Source organism: Arvicanthis niloticus, chromosome 24, assembly GCF_011762505.2.
Source record: "Arvicanthis niloticus isolate mArvNil1 chromosome 24, mArvNil1.pat.X, whole genome shotgun sequence".
NCBI classification, from domain to species: Eukaryota; Metazoa; Chordata; class Mammalia; order Rodentia; family Muridae; genus Arvicanthis; species Arvicanthis niloticus.
The window spans coordinates 16,059,988-16,082,450 of NC_133432.1; the positions used below are offsets into that span (position 1 = coordinate 16,059,988).

General features: G+C 49.5%; 1 protein-coding gene across 4 annotated transcripts in view; it reads left to right on the forward strand.

Moving 5' to 3' along the window:
* Window positions 1-3,796: 3,796 nt before the first annotated feature.
* Aacs (acetoacetyl-CoA synthetase) overlaps window positions 3,797-22,463 on the forward strand; it is a 50,622-nt gene continuing 31,955 nt past the window's right edge. The window contains exons 1-6 of one of the 4 annotated variants that reach the window (XM_076922966.1): window positions 3,797-3,951; window positions 5,144-5,419; window positions 8,511-8,617; window positions 12,043-12,425; window positions 19,688-19,791; window positions 21,340-21,460. In XM_076922966.1, the coding sequence (XP_076779081.1) occupies window positions 12,293-12,425; window positions 19,688-19,791; window positions 21,340-21,460 (358 nt within the window). In that variant the 5' untranslated portion in view covers window positions 3,797-3,951; window positions 5,144-5,419; window positions 8,511-8,617; window positions 12,043-12,292. The remainder of the gene's footprint in view (window positions 3,952-5,143; window positions 5,420-8,510; window positions 8,618-12,042; window positions 12,426-19,687; window positions 19,792-21,339; window positions 21,461-22,463) is intronic. The other 3 variants (XM_076922968.1, XM_076922967.1, XM_076922969.1) reach the window with 3 other exon arrangements.

Below are 22,463 nucleotides of genomic sequence, written 5' to 3' on the forward strand. Positions count from 1 at the left end.
CAGCCAGTGCTCTTAACTACTGAGCTATCTCTTTAGCCCCATCATTTATATTTATTTATTTTCTTTTTGAGACAGGCTCTGACTATGTAGCTGTGATGGCTCTGAAACTCACTATGTAGACCAGGCTGATCTTGGATTCACCAGCGACCCATCTGCCTCTACTTCCTGACTTCTCAGATTAATGACACGTAGCACTACTCCTGGCTATTTTAAAATTATTTTTAGTTATGCTTTTAATGTGTTTGTCGTTGATTGCAAGAATCCAGACGAGAGGGCTGGAGAGATGGCTCAGTGGGTAAGAACACTGACTGCTCTGCCAGAGGTCCTGAGTTCAATTCCCGGCAACCACATGGTGGCTCGCAACCATCTATAATGGGATCCGATGCTCTCTTCTGGTGTGTCTGAAGACAGCGGCAGTGCACTCATATAAATAATAAATAAATAAATAAATCTTTAAAAAAAAAAATCCAGATGAGGGAATCAGATCCCTGGGACCTGGAGTTATATATAGGTGGTTGTGATCAGTAAGTGCTCTTAACTGCTGAGCCATCTTTCCAGTCCATTTTTAAAAGTTTTTATTTTGTGAGTGTGCGTGCGCGTGCGCGTGCGTGTTTGCTCACATGTGCACATAGCAACAAAGCGCTACTGAAGAGTGGCAGAGAGAGGTTAAGGTAGAAACCACGGGGGCAAAGATAACAATCCAGTGTGAAGCTATGAAGATACACACTGGGGTCCGTGTGGCTGGAAGTATTCCAGAAGCTACTAAGCATTAAGGGCCAAACCTCTGGTTGCTAAAAATCCTGGGGTGTGGTGGTGAGCAGTGGAAGAAACCTGGAGCCCTGGCTCCTGCCAGTTTTGGGCTTCAGCTAGTGGTGACAGCAGGCAAGTGGTGCCCTCTAGCGCTGCAGGGATCAGTGTCTGTCCCCGTTAACCCAACATGTGCTCCTGAGCTAGGGTACTTCGAGAAGGTCAAGATTTTTCAGTCTTTGGGTGTACCTGGCCTTGTACCTTCCAGGCCTACTAGGTAGGAAGAGTCTGTAGCTCTTCTCAGCAGCCAGCACGTCCAGCTCTCCTGTGGGAAATACCTTAGCTCTTAACGTCTGCCTTGCATTACAAGTTGCCATCATTAACAGGTTAGACCCTGGGATCACACCTTTGGCCCTGAAGGCTAGCCTGATTTCTGCAACACTTCCATAACCAGATCCTACAGTCTCTTATTTTTTTGCCTTCTTACCTCCTTATTCCCTTTGATTACATGACACCCTGTCTTGGAAACAAATGGGGCCAGTGAGATTAGGTTAAGGTGCCTGCCACCAAGTTGACAACCTGAGTTTGATCCCTGGGACCCACATTGTCGAAGGAGAGCACTGACTCCCTTAAGTTTATTTTTCTGACCACTGTATGTGGACCATAGTATGGATATACGTACCTACCTATTTATCTACACATGCATGGGAAGTGAATATAATAAAAATACATTATATGTGTGCATGAAATTGTGAAAGAAGAAAAAAACAGAATTATCAGGAGTGCTTGTAAGTAACTTACGGTTAACAGTAATACTGATTTTTATATTTTGAGACAGGATCTCACTATGTAGTCTTGGCTGGCCTCAAATTCAGCTTCCTGAGTTTGTGATAAGAAGCATGCCCCATCACAAAAATGATGATTTAAAACAATTCTCTAATTGCTTAACACCTACCTAGGGCCCCAGGGAGAGATGAGTCTCTCTTATCTGTCTCAGTGTCAGACTTGTACTTGTGACACTTGTCGCTGTCAGGAGCTAAGGCTCAGACACCTGAGGGCCTTGGAAACCCTGGAAAGGTACCTCCTCCTGCCATTGCTACACACACACACACACACACACACACACACACACACACACACACACACTATACCATGCTGCCAGTGCCTTCTACCTGAAGAGTAAAGCCCTCAATCAGTCTCTACCCTGTGACCCTCTGAGCCCTGGGCACTCAAAGGAGGGGGACCACTAGACTGGAAAAGTATCTTTTCACCTACCCTCAGAAGGTGGTGCTGAAGGGCCCACTGCCTGAAGTGACCCCCAGCATTCTGACTTCTAGAACTTAGAACAGTTGTCCATCCCTGCAGGACTATCTGTACTTGTTTCAGAATATAGAGAAGTCTTCATCCTGAGATAGTCCACAATAACGAGAGTCACACTATCCCAAGGCCAGGCAGTACTGGCCGGGCATGGAAAATATTGGTCGATGTGGGTAGAATGCTTCTATTGTTCTTGCTTGTGTGGGGAAGATGTAGGTAGATGAAGGGAGAGATGCTGCAACAATGGGTTTCCAGGAAGTCTGGCTGGCAGCAAAGGTGGTCACTCTGCGCTCCTCTGAGTGGTGGCCAAAGCCTCCTGTGTCTCCCTGAGCTCCCTCTGTCTGAGCTTGTACAAGGCACTGTTAAGAATGGATTGTCTCTGTCAAGAAAAAGGAAAGCCTAGAGTCCTGGAGGCTGAGATACCTCAGCGAACGGTGGTTGGTCTCTCTGGAACTGGTTGCCAACAGCTCTCAATCACACCACCTTCCTGGAGGCAGTACAAAAATCCCCACCTTTTTTTCCAGGACAAAGTGTGGCATTTGGTTTTTTTTTTGTTAGTTTCATTTATTTATTTTTTGATAAGGGCTCACTAGGTAGCCAAAGCTGGCTTTGAACTCACTGTATGAAGGAGATTGACCCTCCTTGCCTCAGCAATAAATAAACAAGAAGGCAGCAAGCCTGTCAAGTCTATTTTGTGCCAAGCCAATGCATCCGTTTGTCCTAGCTGGGATGGGAAGGGTGAAAGTCAGGGCGCCTGCTTTCAGTTGGGTTCACTTAAGGGCTTGCCCCTGCTTTCACTTTACCAAAGGGCTATGCAGAGGAGACAGTGCATAAAGGCTGCAGATCGGATCGTTCTTCGTTCGTATTCTACTGAGTCCCAATGTCACTTTACCCTATCCAGCTTGAAGCAGTCCCCTGCTCTGGTGACCCAGCTACACTTTCTGCTTCAGGCTTCTGTCACTGTTCCCTGGACCATAATGTAAAGGATTGGGCTGGGTGGATCCCCTGGTCCTCCATACATGGTCCTGCCCCTATCTTAGCTCAGCATGCATACCTGAGTACGCAGGTGTTTAAACCCTTTTTGGTCTGGGGATGCAGGTCAGTGCGTACAATGCTCACCTAGCATGCTGGAGGTGAGACATACCTCCCACCTAGCACATGCAAGGTAGAGTGAGGAGGATCATAAGTTCATAGGCCAGCCTCGACCACATATAGATTTTCAGGCCAGCTTGGGCTGCATGAGACCCTGTGTCTCGGAATAAATTTAAAAAAATAAAATAAGCATTTTGGTGGAAAGGGGAAAATATTTTGGTCAATAATGCAAATTTTGAGAAACAAAGTTTCTCCAAAAAATGTTTCTTTAAAAAGAAAGCATTTTCTCAGAATCTCGGGCATCCATCCAGGGCTGCGGTCCAGGGTTCCCAAGTTTTGGCCTCTCAGGTTGTCAAGGTGAAAGCCGCGCCCAACCTCCCGGGTCTCTGGAGGTTCCGCCCCTCTGCCCAGCTCTTATTGGGCACGCCCTTACTGGGATCTCCTTTCGGATTGGCTTAGAGGCGCGGCCCACGCACCCAGATGCCATGTGATTGGCTGCTGTTTAGGCCGGCTCTTCCCGGCACCGCGATCTGGGCTGATGTGGGGCCAGTCCTGCACCAGCCAATCAACGCGCCAATATCCTATGGCGCGTGCCTGTGCTTAGAATCCCTCCGCCGGGATGCGGCAAGGGCGTGGCTACGCCAGTCCGGAAAGAAGTTCCTTGGGGCTGGTGTAGAGCCTGAGGCACTCCGCGATCTAGCTTTCAACTAAGGCTGCGGAGTAGCTCTGTTGCAAGCACCTGAGTCGCTTGCGAGAAGCCCTGGGTTCCAGCCCCGGCACCCCTAAAACAAAAAGGTAAATAAATATAGAATTGAAAGAGAAATCAAAGCCGGGTAGTGGTGGCGCACGCCTTTAGTCCCAGCACTTGGAAGGCAGAGGCAGGCAGATTTCTGAGTTCTGCAGCCTGGTCTGCAGAATGAGTTCCAGGAACAAGCAGGTAAATAAAAGAAATTGTGTGTGAGAGAGAGATAAAGAGAGAGACAGACTTCCCTAAAACAATCAAGTAAATAAAGAAACAAGCAAAAGAAAGAAGAGAGAGAGAAGGAAGTGTGGTATATACTTGCCAACTCAGCTCTGGGGAGTTAGAGGCAGGATGATCAAGATTTCAAGGTTATCCTGGGCTACATAGCAAGTCAAAGCCAGCCTGGGCTACATGAGAGACTGCATCTCAAAAACAAATACACCTCAAGAAAATTCCAATTAAAGGAAGATGGGAATTTGTTGTGGTGTCACAGGCCTGTAATCATTACCTACCTACCTACCTACTCGGGAGATTGAGGCAGGAAGTATACAAGTTCAAGGCTAGCTTGGGTTGTATAGAAAGTTCAGGGCCAGCCTGAGCAATTCAGGAAGAGCATACCTCTTCATTCATACCAGTAAGGCATCCACAGCCACCCACTGAACATAGACTGAAATGATGACCCTAGAGATGGCTCCACTCCATGGGTAAAGGGGCTTGCTGCCAAGACTGAGGACCAGAGTTCAATTCCCAAGACCCACATGACAGAAGGGGAGTACTGAGTCCTGACAAGTTGTCTTCTGATCTCTGCTGTGGCACTTGTCATGTACACCCTCGCCCCTTAAAATAAATGTGAATGTTGGGGAGATGAATCAGTAGTGGCCAGAGACTATGCTGGACACATACACACACACACACACACACACACACACACACACACACACACACACACACATTTTTAGAAGGCTCAGGGTCCGGCTCAGTGGATAAGTGCTTCATGCTCAACCATGAGGAGCCTGAGTTCCAATCCCAGAATCCACGTAAAATGTTGGGTACGGGAGTGGATTGTTTATAATCCCAGCACTGGGAAGGTGGAGACAGGAGGATTCCTGGGAACACTGGCCAGCGGATGGGTGGACTTCAGGTTCAATGAAAGAGTCTGCTTAGGGCCAGGAGTTGTGGTGTACACCCTTATTCACAGAGGCTATCAGAGGCACCTTGACTCCTGCTCCCCTTCTTTTGATACAGATGCCAGCTGAAGACACTGGCGACTTTTGAATTGGTAAAGGACCTTTTCTCTGGAAGCTGCAACAGAGAGAACTTTGAGCTTACGTAAGATGAGGAAAAAAGCCAAGTGAACCCAAAGGGCGTCTGCTTCACCCCATCGAGTCCACCTTTCTCACTCTGAACAAGTGAGCAGTCTCAGGCAAGCTTCAAGGGACCTGGCCGGCCACTAAGCCCAGTTGTCTTGAGGGACAGCAGAGGCAGGAAGACCTTTGCCTTGGGATTAGTGTGGGAGCCAGGGTGAGCGCTGTCCAGGCGGTTTTCATGGTCACACTAGCTGTGTGTGCTCCAGAAGGACGGGGGCCAGGTGGGGGCTCGAAGAATTACAACTCATCATCTCTGTGTCACCGAATGTTGCTGCATAGGGATGGACAGGAGATAAGAGAGCAGCATCTTAAGCCCAGCGTGGCAGTACTCACCTGTCAATACCCCACTCAGGAGGTGGAGGCAGGAGGATTGTGAGTTCACTGTCATACTGCGTTGTATAGTGTTTTTACACCAGAACTTAGTTTCAAAAGATACAGTAGGAGCCGGAGAGATGGCTCAGTGGTTAAGAGCACGTATTGTTCTTGCAGAGGACCTCAGGTGGATTCCCAGCACCCCCATCAGGCAGCTCACGGGGGTGGGGGGGTAGGGGGATCTGATACCCCCTGACTTCCATATATATCCCAGCACTTGGGAGGCAGAGGCAGGCGGATTTCTGAGTTTGAGGCCAGCCTGGAGTGAGTTCCAGGACAGCCAGGACTACACAGAGAAACCCTGTCTCGAAAAACCAAAAAAAAAAAAAAAAGAATAGAATGTGTCCCCTCCTCACAGAATATCGAGTAATGGCTGAATAATAAGGAATATAATGAACTCTCATAAATTACACTAAGAATAGAAATAGGCTTGGGACAGATTTTTTTCTTCTCTTACTCCCCTGCTGCTCTCAGCGAGAGTAAATTGCCAGAAGCCATCAGCTTCTGGCCCCAGAACAGCAAGAGAGAGTTAAATTGCCAAAAAGCCATCAGCTTTTGGCCCCAATCACTAACATCATAACCCCTAGTTGCTTTCCTTGGGTACCTGGATGCCGAGCTGGGCCTCGGTAGATTTATGTGCATGAGTACTTTGCATATAGTGTATCTACATCATGCATGTGGCTGTTGGGAAGGAACCCAGGTCTTATGAGAGCAACAAATGATTGCTGAGCTATCTCTAGCTTCCAAGTGTATGTGTGCTTTTATTAGTTTATTTATAAAGTTATGTATATCCCTGTATAGGCTTTTTTTTTAAAAAATAGTTTTATTTGTGTATATGAGTACATTGTAGCTGTCTTCAGACATGTTCGAGCCCCTCCGTGTCCCCTTTCGCCTGTGGAAGAGAGACACGTGAGGCAGTTTTGGGTGGTTACCACAGACGAGGCTTTACTTGTAACAACAGAAGCGGAAAGACGAAAAGACAGGAAGAGGCACAGCTTAAATACACCCTAGAGTGACGTGTTCACTTCTGATTGGCTGTTCACTCATCACCCCATATTACGCCCCGGGATGGGCAGTGACTTTGGCGCACTTTCTGCCTTTTGCACCTGCGCAGTCAGTTGTTTACTAGTGGGAGGACAGGATGCCCGCGCCATCTTGGAATGGCGAATGTTGACATGCTCACTGCGGCTCCCAACACAGACACACCAGAAGAGGGCATCGAATCCCATTACAGATGGTTATGAGCCTCCAAGTGGTTGTTGGAAATTGAACTCAGGACCTCTGGAAGAGCAGTCAGTGCTCTTAACCGCTGAGCCATCTCTCCAGCTTCACTTGTAGAGAGTTTAAGTGCACCACATGTGTGCAAGTACCCTCAGAGCTAACAGGTGGTTGTGAACCACCTGATATGGGTGCTGGGAACTGAACCTGGGTCTTTTGTGAAGAGCAGTAAATGCTATTAACTGATGATCCGTTTCTCCAGTTCCTCAAGTGTGTATGTAGTTCTAAGAAGAAAGTTCTGGGGTTTGCTTGTATCGGGCTGGCCCTTCTGTAATGGAAACTCTCAGTGCAGACACTTCTGTATCTGGTGGCCCAGAGCTCAGCATCCCAAGAATCCTCTGGCCTTCCTACCTGCCCAGTGTCACTCATCCCTGCAGGATTTCCCACTGTGTCTGTTGTGGCCTTGTTCCTAATCCTGTTTCTAATCCCCACATCCCTGTTTGGTGATGGGGAGGAGGCCGAGAAGCTGGGTTTGAGCTGTCCTGTTGCCTCGGGTACCTCTGGCTTGAAGGAGCTGGTTGGCACCTGCCCTATTTTCATAGCCCTCGGGGGTGTAGTGAGAAGGTGAAGCCACTCACCTTGGAAGGCAGGAAAGGAAACCATCCCCGAATGCACCTTGCCTTACTTCTGGCCCAGTCTAGAGGGCTTACACTTTGCCTCAGCTCTGACTTGGCCTTGCATCAAAACCTCCTGTGCTGTGCCCCAGGTAAAGGGCAGGTTTGAACCAGAGATTTGTTCTTGTCTGGTCTGGGATCCGTGTTTGCCCCAAAGCACAGCAACTGGGTCTGCTATCCAAAACAACTCAGTGCCTAGCTCTTTGAGATCTGTAATATATCCACACACAGTGTCCTGGTTTACAGGCAGATAAAACACACACACACACACACACACACACACACACACACACACACACACACAGCAGTAGTTATATACTCTCACCCAATAGGCCCTTTGTGTTCTGTTCAATATTGGGTCTTCTAGAACATCTGTGGGCTGGACAGCTTCGCTTCACTTCACACAGGTATTAGGTTACATGATCTTATTAAAAATGTTTTTTTTTTTTCTTTTTCATGAGCATAATATTACAAAGCCTACCTCTAGTATGATCTCCAACCCACTTTTATTTTTGTTTTTGATAGGGTCTTACTTGGTAGCCCAGGCTGGCTTTGAACTGGCAATGAAGAAACAGATGGCTGGTTCAGGGGACAGACAATTAAGAAGTCACCTTCTAGGGGCTGGAGAGATGGCTCAGTGGTTAAAAAGTACACACTGCTCTTCGGAAGGTCCTGAGTTCAGTTCCCAGCACCCACACAGCAGCTCACAACTCTCTTCTGATGTGCAGATGCACATGTAGACAAAATGCCCATATACATACAATACATAAATAAATCTGTTACTTTGTGTTCTATACTGTGGATTGAACCCAGGGCCTCGCACATGCTAGGCAGGTGCTCTACTCCTGAGTCAGGTCCCCAGTCCTTTTGTCTCATTTTAAATTTGGAACCATTTTTTTTTCCAATAATATTTTTGAGACAGGGTTTCATCTAGCCCAGGCTGGTTTTGAACTCCTGACCCTTATGCCTCCACCACCCTAGAGCTTGGATCAGAGATGTGGATCATCACCCTGGGTTCCTGTGATGATGGACATCAAACCCAGGCCTTCGTGCATTCAAGTCAACCACTCCTCCTACAGAGTCTCCAGGTAATTTGCAGCCTTCTATGACTCTCCTCCCCTTTCTCTGGGCTAGGAAGAATATGATTGGAGCAAGAAGGACCTCAAAGGCTCCTTCAGATGCGCTGTCACTCCTGGCCAATACAGGCTTCCTCCCGTCCCATCCCCTTCCTACCAACTTGTAGCCACTGGGCTTTCTGAATGAGCATCTCTCAGACGGTGGCTTTGTGATCCACCCACTGCAGCTGGGTTGCTCTAGCTGGACTAGGGGTTTTGCTTTTGTGGAACCTGGCCTCTGCTGATGAAGGAACAAGGAGATCTTTGAGGTGAACCAACCTCTGAATGAAAACACACTCCCGAGACAGAGACAGTGCAGACACACAGACCTGGAAGCCGGCATGTGGCTGGGGTGTGTTTATGTGTGTCTCTGAGGGAGGTGATGCTCCTGGAAGCTACTTGTGTGCAGCATGTGCCCAGACTGAAGTTGGAATCTCTGGGCGTTTGTTGATGATTGACAGATGGAAACTGGTTAGCATCGGCTGCTGTGAGAGCTGGAGACACGGCTCAGTGGTTAAGAGCACTTGCTGTTCTTCCAGAGGACCTGAGAGTTTGGTTCCCAGCACTGACATCTGCCAGCTCCCAACCACATGTCACTCCAGCTCCGGGGAATCTGAATCCCTGTTCTGATGTTGCAAACACACACATAGAGATACATACACATACATTTTTTTTTTTTAAAAAAATATCTGGTGGTGGAGCCAGAGAGAGCTTGGTAGGACTCCAGCGGTCCTGAGGGCCACGTCTATGAGGCTGACAGGATTGCTGAGAGATCAAGTTTGGATAACAGACTTGAGAGTGAAGGGTCTCAGACCTTGGATGCTGGTTTTGTTTTGTTTTGTTTGGTTTGTTTTGTTTTGGTTTGGTTTTGTTTTGTTTTTTTTAATCACTGAAGTGACACAAATTAGATTCATACTGTAAGAAGGAACCTCACCTGAGGAACTGCCTCTTGATTGGCCTGTGGCATGTCTGTGGGAGATTTCTTGATGACTGATCGATTATTTATAAGGTACCACCACTGTGGCACATAGTCCTGGGTTGTGTAAGAAAGCGTGGCCCGGTGGTGTTAGCACATATCTTTAATCCCAGCACTCAGGAGGCAGAGGCAGGTGGATTTCTGTGAGTTTGAGCCAGCCTGGTCTACAGACAAGTTCCAGGACAGCCAGGGCTACATTCGAGAAACCCTGCTTCCAAAAAAGGAAACAAACAAACAAACGAATGAACAAATCAGGTTGAAAGAGCCTAGGGAGCAAGGAACAAGTTTCTTTTTTTAACCTCTGCTCCTGCTTGATTTCCTGCCCTGACTCCCTCAGCGATGGACTGTGACCTAGAAGTGTAAGCCAAATAGCCCGTTTCCTCCCCACGTTGCTTTCTGTTTATCACAGCAAACTAGAACGACACAGAACCAACGCACAGTAGGGGTGGGGACAGCTCTCCCCTTGCCCAGATCCACTGCCTGGAGCTGCCTGGCTCTAGATCACTCCCATCTCTTGTAAGAGCTTCTGTCTTCTGGTCTTGAATACCTGCTGTGTGTCTGGAGGCTCATGCACTGTAAGCATAATCCCCAGTGTCTCCTGTTAGGAGGCGCGGCCAGGTGTGTAGGTCCCGAGGGCTCTACCTGTGTGAGCAGATTAGTGCTGATTCTTAAGAGGCTGCAGGCTTCAGTTCTGTCTTTGCTTTCTTCCTCCCTTCATGCCCCAGGTTCTCTCTTGCCCTTCCGCCTCCCTCACAAACTGGGGAGAAGCAGGAAGAGCCACACCAGAGGAAACGTCTGGAATTATTATTATTATTTTGGTTTTTTCGAGACAGGGTTTCAGGGATTAAAGGTGTGCGCCACCACCGTCCGGCTTATTATTTTTTTACACCTCAGTTTCTAGACCCATATAAGAAATCATCCCTAGCCCGATGGTGGTGGCTCATGCCTTTAATTCTAGCATTTGGGAGGCAGAGGCAGGAGGATCTCTGAGTTCGAGGCCAACCTGGTCTACAGAATGAGTTCCAGGACAGCCAGGACTACACAGAGAAATCCTGCCTCGAAAACAAAACAAGGAAAAGAAAAAAAAAAATAAAAAAAGAATCATCCTTGGGGCTGGGAAGATGGCTTGAAAGACTAATGGCTGCTGCATATGAGAGGGGACCTGAATTTGATCCCCAGAGTCCGTGTGAAAATAGCCAGGTGAGGTGGCACACATCTGTAATCCCAGCACTGGAGAGGGGAGGAAGAGACAGGTGGATCCCTGAAGCTCATTGGTCAACCACCCTAATCTACTTGGTGAGCTCTGGACTGGTGAGAGAGCCTGTCTTAACAAAATGGAGAGGCTGGGGAGATGGCTCAGTGGTTAAGAGCACTGGCTGCTCTTCTAGAAGATCCAGGTTTGATTCCCGGCACCCCCATGGTGGCTCACAACCATCTAGAACTCCAGTCTCAGGAGTTATATCCAAAATCCTCTTCTGGTCTCCTTGGGCACCAGGAATGCACATGGTACATAAGCATACACAAACATATTCAGACAAAACACCCATACACATAAATCATCCCCAACAAAACAAAACAAAACAAAACAAAACAAAAAGCCTGACATGGTGGCAGCACACAGTTTTAATTCCAGCACTTGGAAGCCCTCTATTTTAGATTAGCCCTCTTTTAGTTTTAAGACGGGGCTTTTTAAAGGTTGCCCGGGCTAGTCTTGAACTCACTCTGTAACAAGGATAATCTTGAATCCCGGACGACCTTTTTTTTTTTTCTTTTTTTGGTTTTTCGAGACAGGGTTTCTCTGTGTAGCCCTGGATGTCTTGGAACTAACTCACTCTATAGAGCAGGCTGGCCTCGAACGCAGAAATCCGCCTGCCTCTGCCTCCCAAGTGCTGGGATTAAAGGCGTGCGCCACCACCGCCCGGCCTACCTCTACCTCTTAAGTATTGGGATTACAAGGTTATGCTTTGGGGTCCAGGCTGGAGTGGAACTTACTGTCATCCCCCTGCCTTAGTCTCCAGAATGCTGGGTTTCAGGCTTGCCCCAGGATGTTCTGTGCTTAACGCTTTATTTTTGGTGCTGAGGATAGACTTGAGATCGCACTCAGTATCTTTTGTTAGATTATATTCCCCACGTATCCCTATTACAGCATCCCTGTGAGTGAGCGTGCGCGCAAGACTCCGACACGAGTTTTAGAGGTCTTCCTTCTGCACCTCTATCTGCACGCGTTTTCTGCCTAAGACACCTCCGCAGCTAAGTGATTGTAGGAGGAGCAACTTAATTCTGAATAAATGAATGAATGAATGAACGAGGGCGATAAGTAAAGAGGGAAACACGCGGTAAGTTCCGCAACAAGTGAGGGAGTGGAACACGCTTACAGCACCTGCGCAGGCGAGCACTTTTTTTTTTTTTTTTTTTTTGGCAGCAAGCGCACCATTTGCAAGCGCGGCGGAGGGTTACAGAAGAGGGCGTGGTCTCAAGAGGCGTGGTCTTCTGGAGGCGTGGCGAAGCCTGCTTGGGGGTGTGACCAAGCCGGATGTCCCGCAGGCCGCGCCGGCGCTGGCTCAGTCTCGCGCTGTGGTTCGTCCGCGCCGCTCTGAGCCGCTCCACGCCTTGCGCTCTCCGCTCTCTCCGCAGCCAAAGCCCGGCAGCCCCTGTCACGCAGCTCCGCAACCATGTCCAAGCTGGCGCGGCTCGAGCGCGAGGAGATCATGGAGTGCCAGGTGATGTGGGAGCCTGACAGCAAGAAGGACACGCAGATGGACCGCTTCCGGGCGGCCGTGGGTACCGCCTGCGGCCTGGCGCTTGGTGAGTGCGGGGCACGCGGCTAGTGCACTCCCGTCACGGGTCTTCCCGGAAGCTGTTCTCTCCAGGGAGGACCGCTCTAGGAAGGTCCCTTCTAGCTTTTGGATAAGCCTCTGTTAGATGGATGGATATCAAACCAGTGTCCCTGTCTTAGGGTCGGGGAAGCCCCCTGGTTTGGGGTACCCCCTCTAGGGAGGTTCCTCCCTTTTCCTGCTCAGTTGCTGGGATGGTATCTTGATGAGTGGTACTGGGATTGGGGGATCCTCGTTGACTTGGGGTCCCCCTCTAGAGAGGTTCCTCCTAGTTGTTGCCATGGGCCTCCAATGGATGGATGGCCAGTGTCCCTGTCTTTGGGTTGGGGGAGTCAGTCCCCTGGCTCGGGGCCCTCTTCTAGGAGGTGCTGGCCTTCTGTTGGTGTATCCTTCAATGTTTTGGGAAGCATCACCGCCTGTAGAGGCCCCCTTTCTGCAGGTGAGTCACCCTCTGCAAGTGGCAAACCCCTCTGGTTCCTCGGATCTTTTGCTAGGCTTGCCTGCTTGGGAAGTGGCTCCTGGGGTCTTGACTTCCAGCCTGTGGGGGGCTTCCTTCTGGCCTTATCTGCAGTTCTTTTTGAGTTCACGGGGATTCATGCGACAGGCTCCCTCTATCTGCCTTTGCTAGGGACCAACTTGAAATTTCAGGTTCCTGAAAAGGCCAGAGTTCATTTCTCCTTCCTTTAAAGTTATGGTAGAGTCCTTTCTTACGTTTAAACTGCCAACTCTGAACAGATCCTGCTTCCAGCCACCACCCTGGTCTGTGTGATTTATGGGTGGGGCAAACGCCTTCCCTGGTGAGGCTCTTTTCCATATGCCCTTCCCAGGCATCCACAGGGCTTGCTCAGTCCCTCCACTTGCTCTGCCCCCATCTCAGGTGTCTGCCTGGGGTTTTCAGCTCACCTTGGTTCCCTTCTTCATTTTCACCTCTTTTACCCCTATAACTGCAGGTGACCCCCTTGTTTCCGTTGGCGTCAATGCCTGTCTTGCTCCCAGGATCTGTCTCAGGGGATCCTTCCTGAATCTTCTCTTTTTTGAGCACCGGTCCTCTGGGTCTCCTTCCCAGTGTCTCAGCAGCACTTGGCTGGCCTCTTTTCATCCCCTCTGCACTGTGCACCCCCTTGCTGGCTGGGGTACTCTCCAAGTGCAGGTCTTTTTGTCGTTGCTGGCCTCCCAGACTCTCTACAATCCCTTGTTGCTTATGCACCTGCACACTGTTGCTGGAGAGCCTGGGGATGGAAGCAGAGCTTCCACAGGGTTCTTTTTCTTTCCTAACAGGGCTCCGCCCCTTCCCTCCTGTCCCTCTCACCTGGAGACAGATGCTTGCCTGGCCACTTGCCGGGCTTGCAGGCTGTACTTGGTCAGTTCGTGGGTGTGAGCTAGGAGAAGAACCTTAACCCAGCTGGATCCTTGTCGGGATTGCATCCATTTTCCACCCTCTGTTCTCTCCCTGGACTTTATCTGTTTCCTCTGCCAGCAGTGATGAAGTACTGATCTGGTGCTCCTGTGGGCTTGGTAGGCCTGGCACTTCACTCTACTGAGGGCAGCCCTTTGAAGTGGGCCAGCGCTTTCTCCATAGCAAGAACAACTGTAGGGAGCTGTAACCTGACACCCTGCTTGGACCTGGCTGCTTCAAGCTTCCTTGCTTTGTGATCAGGAACAAGTCAGTCAGTCCTCCAATTGCCTCTGGCCTTGGTTTCCTCATCTATAAAATGAGCTTAATGAGGACCTAGTGTACCTTAGGTGGCAGGCACAGTCCAGTCCTGAGCGATGACCGCTGGAGATTGTCACTTGGCTAGAGGTTTACTGAGTAACCCCTCATCCTTAATCTCCCGTCCTTCCAGTCTCTAGCTGTTGGGTTGCTGTTTAGAAGTTACGTTGACTATGTTGTGTTTAAAAGTGGGGAGGCTTACCAGCCGGTAGTGACTCACACTCAGAGGCAGAGGGATTGCTGTGAGTTCAAAGATAGCCTGGACTCTAGAGGGAGATCTTGTCTCCGAAAGAATGACTACAAAATAAAGCTGAGGGGCTGGATATGGAAAGCCAGAGCCTGCCTGCCATCTGTGCAGTCCTCTCACGAGGCAGCCACGGATGGTGGTTGCATGGCCCCTCCCTTTTCCCTTCTTCCAGTCTCCTTCCCTCTTATCTGTTTGGGGCATCTTTCAGGTCTACCTCAAATGCTGTCTTTCCTCTGTGTTGTGTCCTTTCTCCCTATATCCATGTGGTTTTTTTTTTTTAGGGCTTTCCTTCTGCCTTGCCGGTTTAAGGATGCTGAGGATTCTTGCATAGAGTTAGAGGTACCCCCCACCCCCAACACACATATGGCTCACTCCTAGCTCCTTTTTCTTTCCCCTAAGACAGGGTCTCACCGGGCGGTGGTGGCACATGCCCTTAATCCCAGCACTTGGGAGGCAGAGACAGGTGGATTTCTGAGTTCGAGGCCAGCCTGGTCTACAGAGTGAGCTCCAGGACAGCCAGGGTTACACAGAGAAACCCTGTCTCAAAAAACCAAAAAAAAAAAAAAAAAAAAAGACAGGGTCTCACTATGTAATCTTGGCTAACCCTGAACTCACTATATAGACCAGGCTGGCCCCAAGCTCCCAGAGAGCACTTCTGCCTCTCAAGTGCTAGGAGTAAAATCAGGCATGTTCCACCACACTTGGCTGACCTTGAACTCATGATCTTCCTGCCGCTAACTCTTTTTTTTTTTTTAAATACTTTAAAAAAGATTTTTATTTATTTTATATAAATGGCGAGTACACTGTAGCTGTCTTCAGACACACCACAAGAGGGCATTGGATCCCATTACAGATGGTTGTGAGCCACCATGTGGTTGTTGGGAATTGAACTCAGGACCTCTGGAAGAGCAGTCAGTGCTCTTAACTGCTTAATCTCAATCTTTCCAGCCCTAGTGCCCCTAACTCTTGAGTGCTGAGATTGCAGTCAGGCAACACACACACACACACACACACACACACACACACGCACGCACACACACCCCTTTCATTTAAAACTAAGATTCTAAATGCTAGTACATGGTTTAGACTCTCTGTTAAGCGTTAAAACACACTGAACCAAATGTGCCTTGGTCACCTCGGCTTCCAGTTGCGGTCCATGAGAGGATTCTTGGCTCACCCCATGATGTGGCAGAGGTAGGACACAATGGTGGAAAAGTCTCCACACTAGGTTCTGGAGGTGCTGAGATATCCATGTGACCATCAATCAGGTCCCTAGGTTTGTGGGCCTGACCACACCCCTCAATGATGCTGTTGCTGGGTGCTTTCCTGTTCTCTTAAAGTCCTAGGGATTGAACCCAGGGTCTCCCACATGCTAGACAAGGCTCTATCAGTGAGCCACACTCCAACCCCCTTCTATTTATTTATTTATTTATTTATTTATTTATTTATATGTATATATGTATGTATATATGTGTGTATATGTATAAAATATATATTTATATATATATATAAATATATATTTATATGAATGAATTTTTTTTTAAGACAGAGTCTCTCTATGTCATCCTGGATATCCTGGAACTCACTTTGTAGATCAGGCTGGCCTTGAACTCACAGACCTCCTCCTGCCTCTGCCTCCTGAGCCCTGGGACTAAAGACATGGTTGGTCAGGCAGGGTCTTAAAAATTGTTGAGGCTGGCTTGGAACTTGCTCTGAAGACCAGGCAGGCTTGGCTCTTTTGATCTTTCTGCCTCAGCTTTCCTGAGTAGCTAGGATTACAGACCTGAGCCACCAGGCCCAGCCTAAATCCACTTTTGGGTCCAGAGAAGATTTCTAGCATCTAGCCAGTCTCATTAGCTTGGGAAACCTTTTGCACCCAGAGCTGGCCATTTGCAAGGACCCAGGTGACTAAGCCTGAGAGAGGAAGAGGACCCGTGGGGCCTGTTTGGCTAGTGTTGGTTCCCACAGGTTCGTGAAGCCGTCTCACCAGTAGAACTGCCCAAGCCTTGTGTTGCCCTAGTCTGCCTCAGTTAAAGAGCCACACACTACTGCATATTAACTCTCTTGCTGCCTGGCCATATATGGATGAGTTCAGTATATACCACCCGGGTGCCATGTGTGATCTTCATGCAAATAGAGGGGTGACATTAATGACAGATTTTTTAGGTACTGCAGGGAACTGTACTGGGCAGTTCCTAGGTCCTGACAGTGGCCCCAGGATAAGCACCATCAGCTCTGGCTATCCTCGCTCTGTAGACCAGGCTAGCCTTGGACTCAGATCTGCCTCCCGAGTGCTAGGATCAAAGGCGTGCACCACGATGCTGCCGCCGGCACCACCTGGAGTATTTTTATTTCTAATTATGTGTATTCATATGGCTGTGTGAGCCGGTTGTGGTGGTGCACGCCGGTAGGATTTGCTGAAGGAGGCAGAGGCAGGAGGATCACGAGTTCGAGGCCAGCCTGGGCTACACATATGGCTGTGTGCAGTTATGCTGATGAGTGCTGCTGCTCACAGAAATCAGAGAGCGTGGAAAGTTCTGGAACTGGAGTTGATGCAGTTGAGAGCTGTCTGACCTGGAGGCTGAGAACCAAACTTGGGTCCTCAGTAATAGCCCTATGAATTTTTACCTGCTGAGCCATCCTTCAGCCTCCATTATGGCTCTTAAGCAGTGTGCCCTATTGGTTTTCACTACATCCCCCATTTCTTCAGACAAGAATACCACTCACTGCAGAGAGGTAGGGCCGCTTGCCCCAGGCCATTTGCTCAGAAGTGGCACAGTGAGTGCCTGATCTGGAGCCTGAGTGAATTTTTCTACTGGCGTGGGAGGATCTATAACCACTTGATAATAGTTTGAAGTGACCCAGGAGGGAAACTGTGTCCTGGAGTGGCAGAGTGGCCTGTCCGAGGTCCCCCGGCAAAGTCATTGCTGTCTCAGGTCAGGTGTGACAAACTCCCGGACCCTGTAGTTTCCCTGCATGCTAGATCTATTTTGTGTATATCCTGCCTGGGGCCTGGAGAGGGTTGACATCTTAATGCTATTACCCAGATCCTTTCTTGGAACCCAGAGCAGGAAAGTCTCACGTGTGGCTCACAGGCTTTCCCACCTGTGAGCTGGCTGGCTCTGAGTCTCCAGATACTGTCCTTCCCTTGAAGTCTGTGTGCTCCCCGCCCTCCCCCCTCCCCCAGCTCTGGGCTCTTGGGCACTAAGCTAAGCGCCTTAACCTCTGAGCTGTTACCCCAGCTCCCACACCCAGCTTTTAATTTAGCTGGGCAGGATCTGCAGAAAGGGGTCTGCAGAAGATAGCTTCGACTATCTTGGAGCACACCAGTGCCTGCTGCATTCTCCCTCTGGTCCCTGGATCTGTCTGTCTTGCCAGGTTCTCTGAAACATTGAGTTCATATGCGCGTGTTGATGAGCGTTGTTTCAAGTAGTTTGGTTGGGTTTCTTCCACATACTTAGGTTACTCTTGTCCTGTTGAGAAATACAGGCATGCATAGCTTGTTTCACCCCCCCACCCCCACCCCCGCACCCCCCTCGTATCCCCTGAGGCAGGAGTCTGAGAGAGTGAGTCCTAGATTCCAGTGATGCCCTGCCCTTGCTTGACAGAACAGGCGGCTTCTCCTGAGCCTCTGGGGACTGATCTGCGTGTGAGTAGCAATATCATCAGTGAATCTAGAAACCTCCCAGAATGGCTAAACCAGGCCCCGTTTGTTTTGAGGCTTCTCTTCCCCAGCAGTGCTCATCTGTCTCAGCCCCATGACTGAGGAGACTTTGCCATCTGATGGTTTTCCTCTTCCTCTGTGATCCTAAGGATGGAACCCGGGGCCTTGTGAATGCTAGGCAAGTCCTCTACTACGGTGCAGCATCCGGGCCCTCTCTTTACTCCTTATTTTGCGACAGGGTCTCAAGTCAAGTTGCCCAGGCTAGCCTTGAACTTCTGATCTCCCAGCCTCAGCTTCTGGGGCAGCTGGAATTCTTGCCACCAAACCAGCCCCGTGTGACATTTCTCAGTGAACATATATCCTGTTAAGAAAACCTGGAGACAGCCGGGCGTGGTGGCACGTAGGTTTACTCTCAGCACTTGGGAGTCAGAGATGGTGAGATTCCCCTATGAGGTCTAGACAGTGAGTTTGAGGCCAGCCAGAGCTACTTAATGAGACTCTTACCTCAAAAAGAGAGACAGAGAGATAGAAGGACAAACACATACACACACACACACACACACACACACACACACACACACACACACGGGGCGGAGGAGAGGACAAATGAACTTTCAGAGAAGTTAGAAAGATAGCTCAGGAAAGAAGGCTCTGCTGCTAGGAGAGATGGCCCGAGTTTGATCCTTGGAATTCACATAGTGGAAGGAAAGACCAGGATCCTGAAAGTCATCCTCTGACCTCCACACATGTGCTGTGCTTTGTGTACCAGGGAAATGGCTCAGATGTATACTCTACAAGCATAAGGACTTGAATTGGGCCCTAAGATCCACATAGAATAAAGTTGGGTGTTCCTGTAATCCTTGCTTTGGGGGGTGGAGGACACAGGCGGATAGCTGGGACTTACTAGCCAGTCCGTCTAACCTACTTAGCCAGCTCCAGGTCCGCAGTAAGAGACCCTGTCTCAAGAAAAAATAAGCTTGGGTCTGGAAAAATCACCCCATGGGTGTCCTTGCAGAGAACCTGGATTCAGTTCCTAGCACCGGCACAGGGGGCTGACAGTTATCTGTCACTCCAGTTCCAGGGAACCAGACTCCCTCATCTGACCTCCGTGGGTACCAGGCACACGTGATACACAGACATCCATCCAAGCAGAACACCCATACACATAAACAGAACTTAAAAAAAAAAAAAAAAAAAAACCCAGACAGATAAATGGATGGTGTGTGAGGAACGATCCCTGAGGTTGACCTGTGATCTCCACATGTAAACACACACACAAACACACAGATACTCAGCTGGGTGTGGTAGCACACTCTTGAAATCCCAGAGGGCTGGAACAGGAAGATCAAGAAGGTACCCTGGGCTGTCGAAAACACACAAACACACACACACACACACACACACACACACACACACACACACACTATCTCACTGTTTCTTGGGGATTGTGGATAAAGGGTTTATGCTGTGAGGTTTAGCTCCTCCCAGTCATTCAGGGGTGTCAGAGTTACTGAGTCCCTGGCATGTGAGGTCCTTAGGCCTGTGGCTTCCCACCAAGGGGCCACCCTTTGCTGCTAGGCTGACAAGTTGCTGTTTTGGTTGTTTTTGTAGGGAATTACAATGACTTATACCACTGGTCCGTCCGGTCATATTCGGACTTCTGGGCTGAGTTCTGGAAGTTCAGCGGAATCGTCTACTCACGCATGTATGATGAGGTAAGCGAGTCTGGCTACACTCTTGTCTCCTTTCATGGCTGTTTCCAAGTGACATGTTGCTTAAGGAGTATGGAATCATGCCCGCTAATCCCATGTGGCCCAGCAACATGGCTCAGAGGATAAAGGCAATTGCCGCCAAGCCCAATGATCTGAGTTCGATCCCTGGGACCCACATGGTGGAGAGAGAATGGACTCCTGCAGATTGTCCTCCGACCTTCTCACATGTGCTGTGGTACATGCCACACCCCTTACACATGCACATGCATACAGGAACACTTTGAAAATGAAACAGGGCAGTGCCTGGAGAGGTGGCTCAGAGGTTAAGAGCATTGGCTGCGCTTCCAGGGGATCTGGGTTCAATTCCCAGCACCCACATGGTAGCACATAACAATCTGTAACTCCAGTTGCAAGGGATCCAATGTCCTCTTCTGGTTCCCACAGGTACCTTACACATACGGTGCACAGACATTCATGCAAGCAAAACACCCCTACAGACTATCAAATAAGAAAAACTTAAAAGAGTACACAGGAGACCAAAGTAGTAGGATTGCAAGCTTGGAGCCAGCCTGGGCTATGTCCGAAGAAGACCCTGTCCCAGATAACCCCAAACACCTTCCTCCTCACATTACACTGGCGTGAGATGTAGTGTGGGTGTGGCTTTGAAGTGTGCAGTCTGAGGTATAAGCAAGCATGTCCATGTCACTGTGGTCTCTGAGGAGACTTTTCGGAGAGCTCTTAGCTCCTTTTGAGCCCCATGTCTGAAGCACATTTCACTGTTGGTTTAGGCAAAGCTGTCTGTAAGGCTGATGTGCCAGCACTCAGAGACAGACACTAAGGTCTCTGCACCACAGGAAAGGCAGAGTCATTTTCCCACAGAATTGTGGGTTGTGTGTGTGTGTGGAGCAGGGCCCCAGGCTTGCCTCCTGTTTTGGCATGTCTGTGTGACAAGGCTCTCTGACAGATTTTCTTTTTCTTAGGTGGGTTCTTCTTTTACTTTTGTGCTGGGCATGACTCGGGGCCTCTGGGATGCTGAGCAGGTCCTCTGCTAAGAAGCTACATCCTAGTCCCCGTTTCAGACATTGTATCACTCCCCCACTTCTCCAGCGCTCCCCACCCACACCCTGAGACAGAGTTTCTCTGTGTAGCTCTGGCCGTTCCAGAACTTAGTCTGTAGATCAGGCTGGCCTTAAACTCATAGAGATCCACCTGCCTCTGTCTTCCAAGTGCTGGGATTGAAGACCCACACCACCACGCTAACTCCCTTCTTTTTGAGACAGGATTTCATGTAGCCCATGCTGGCCTCAAACTTCTAATCCTCTTGCCTCTGTCCCCCAGGTGCTGGTATGACAGGCCTGAACTCCCCACTTCCTCTGCTCTCCTTTACTTCCTCTTTAGCGGCTGCCTCCTTATGTGCTCAGTAAACTGTTGTAAGAATTTCCGGGGTGGCTTCCCTGGGTGCAGGGCTGGGCTGTCTCCTCAGGTTGGCTATGGATGACGTCACAAGGCTCTGCACTGAGCCGCTGGCTCCCTTCTGCTGTCCCTCTGCAGGTTGTGGACACATCCAAAGGAATTGCAGATGTTCCCGAGTGGTTCAGAGGCAGCCGCCTCAACTACGCAGAGAACCTCCTGCAGCACAAGGACAATGACAGAGTCGCCCTTTACGTGGCCCGTGAGTCCCAGGGGTGTCCTGGGTGGTGAACGTGATGTGGAGGGGCTCCTTAGGTGGGTTCCAGCTGAGTGTCAGCATCCTCCTGCCATAATGGACACCTCTGCTGGGAGACAGAGAGGGCTGGTCAGAGACTGTTGCTGGATTCTGTCACCTTCCCCTGCTCCCCCAACCCCCAACAAGACAAGGTTTCTCTGTGTAGCCCTGGCTGTCCTGGAACTTACTCCATAGATCAGACTGGCCTCAAACTCACAGAGGACCTCTTGCCTCTGCTGCCAGAGTACTGGGATTCAAGGTGTGCACTACCACTGCCTGGTCTCATCCCATCCTTGTGTGTGCAGTGTGTGTTTGTCCATGTTCAGGAGTGCGCAGGTGCACGTGTGTGCACGAGAGACCAGAGGACCACTCAGGTCCCCATGCTAGTTTGAGGTAGTTGGTGGAGATGGATGTTCCCAGTGGCTGCACGCTCCCCCTTGCATGATAACACTTTTTCCCCTTTAGTCAGCCAGTTCGATCACACTGTAGGGAGTGGGTAGAGCTTCCTGGAGCCATCGGCCTTTGTAACTGAAGGTTCTGGTTTTTTGGACAGGGCCAACATGTATTACCAACATGTATTACCAGCGAGAGCCACTGGTGTATGTCAGGTGTTTGGCCCTAATGCTTCTGAAAAGAACCCAGTGTCTGTCCCTGTCTGACAGCACTCAGTTTTCTTTAATCTTAACCAAGTTTTTTTTTTTTGTTTGTTTGTTTGATTTTTACTTAGAAGTGTTGCTAGGGGAAGGGTCAGATCCTTGCGCTTGGCGTAAGACTAAATAATCTTGAGTGAGGATTTTAGTTCAAGGCCTACCCAGCCTCATGCTGTTGCTGTGTGACTTTAGGTAAGTTGCTCAGCCTCTCTGGCTGTTTCTGCACTGCCAAGTGGAACCAATACCAATGATAACACCTACTTCAGGGATGTTGTTGAGTTGAATGGGGCGTGTGTGTGTGTGTGTGTGTGTCTCAGAAC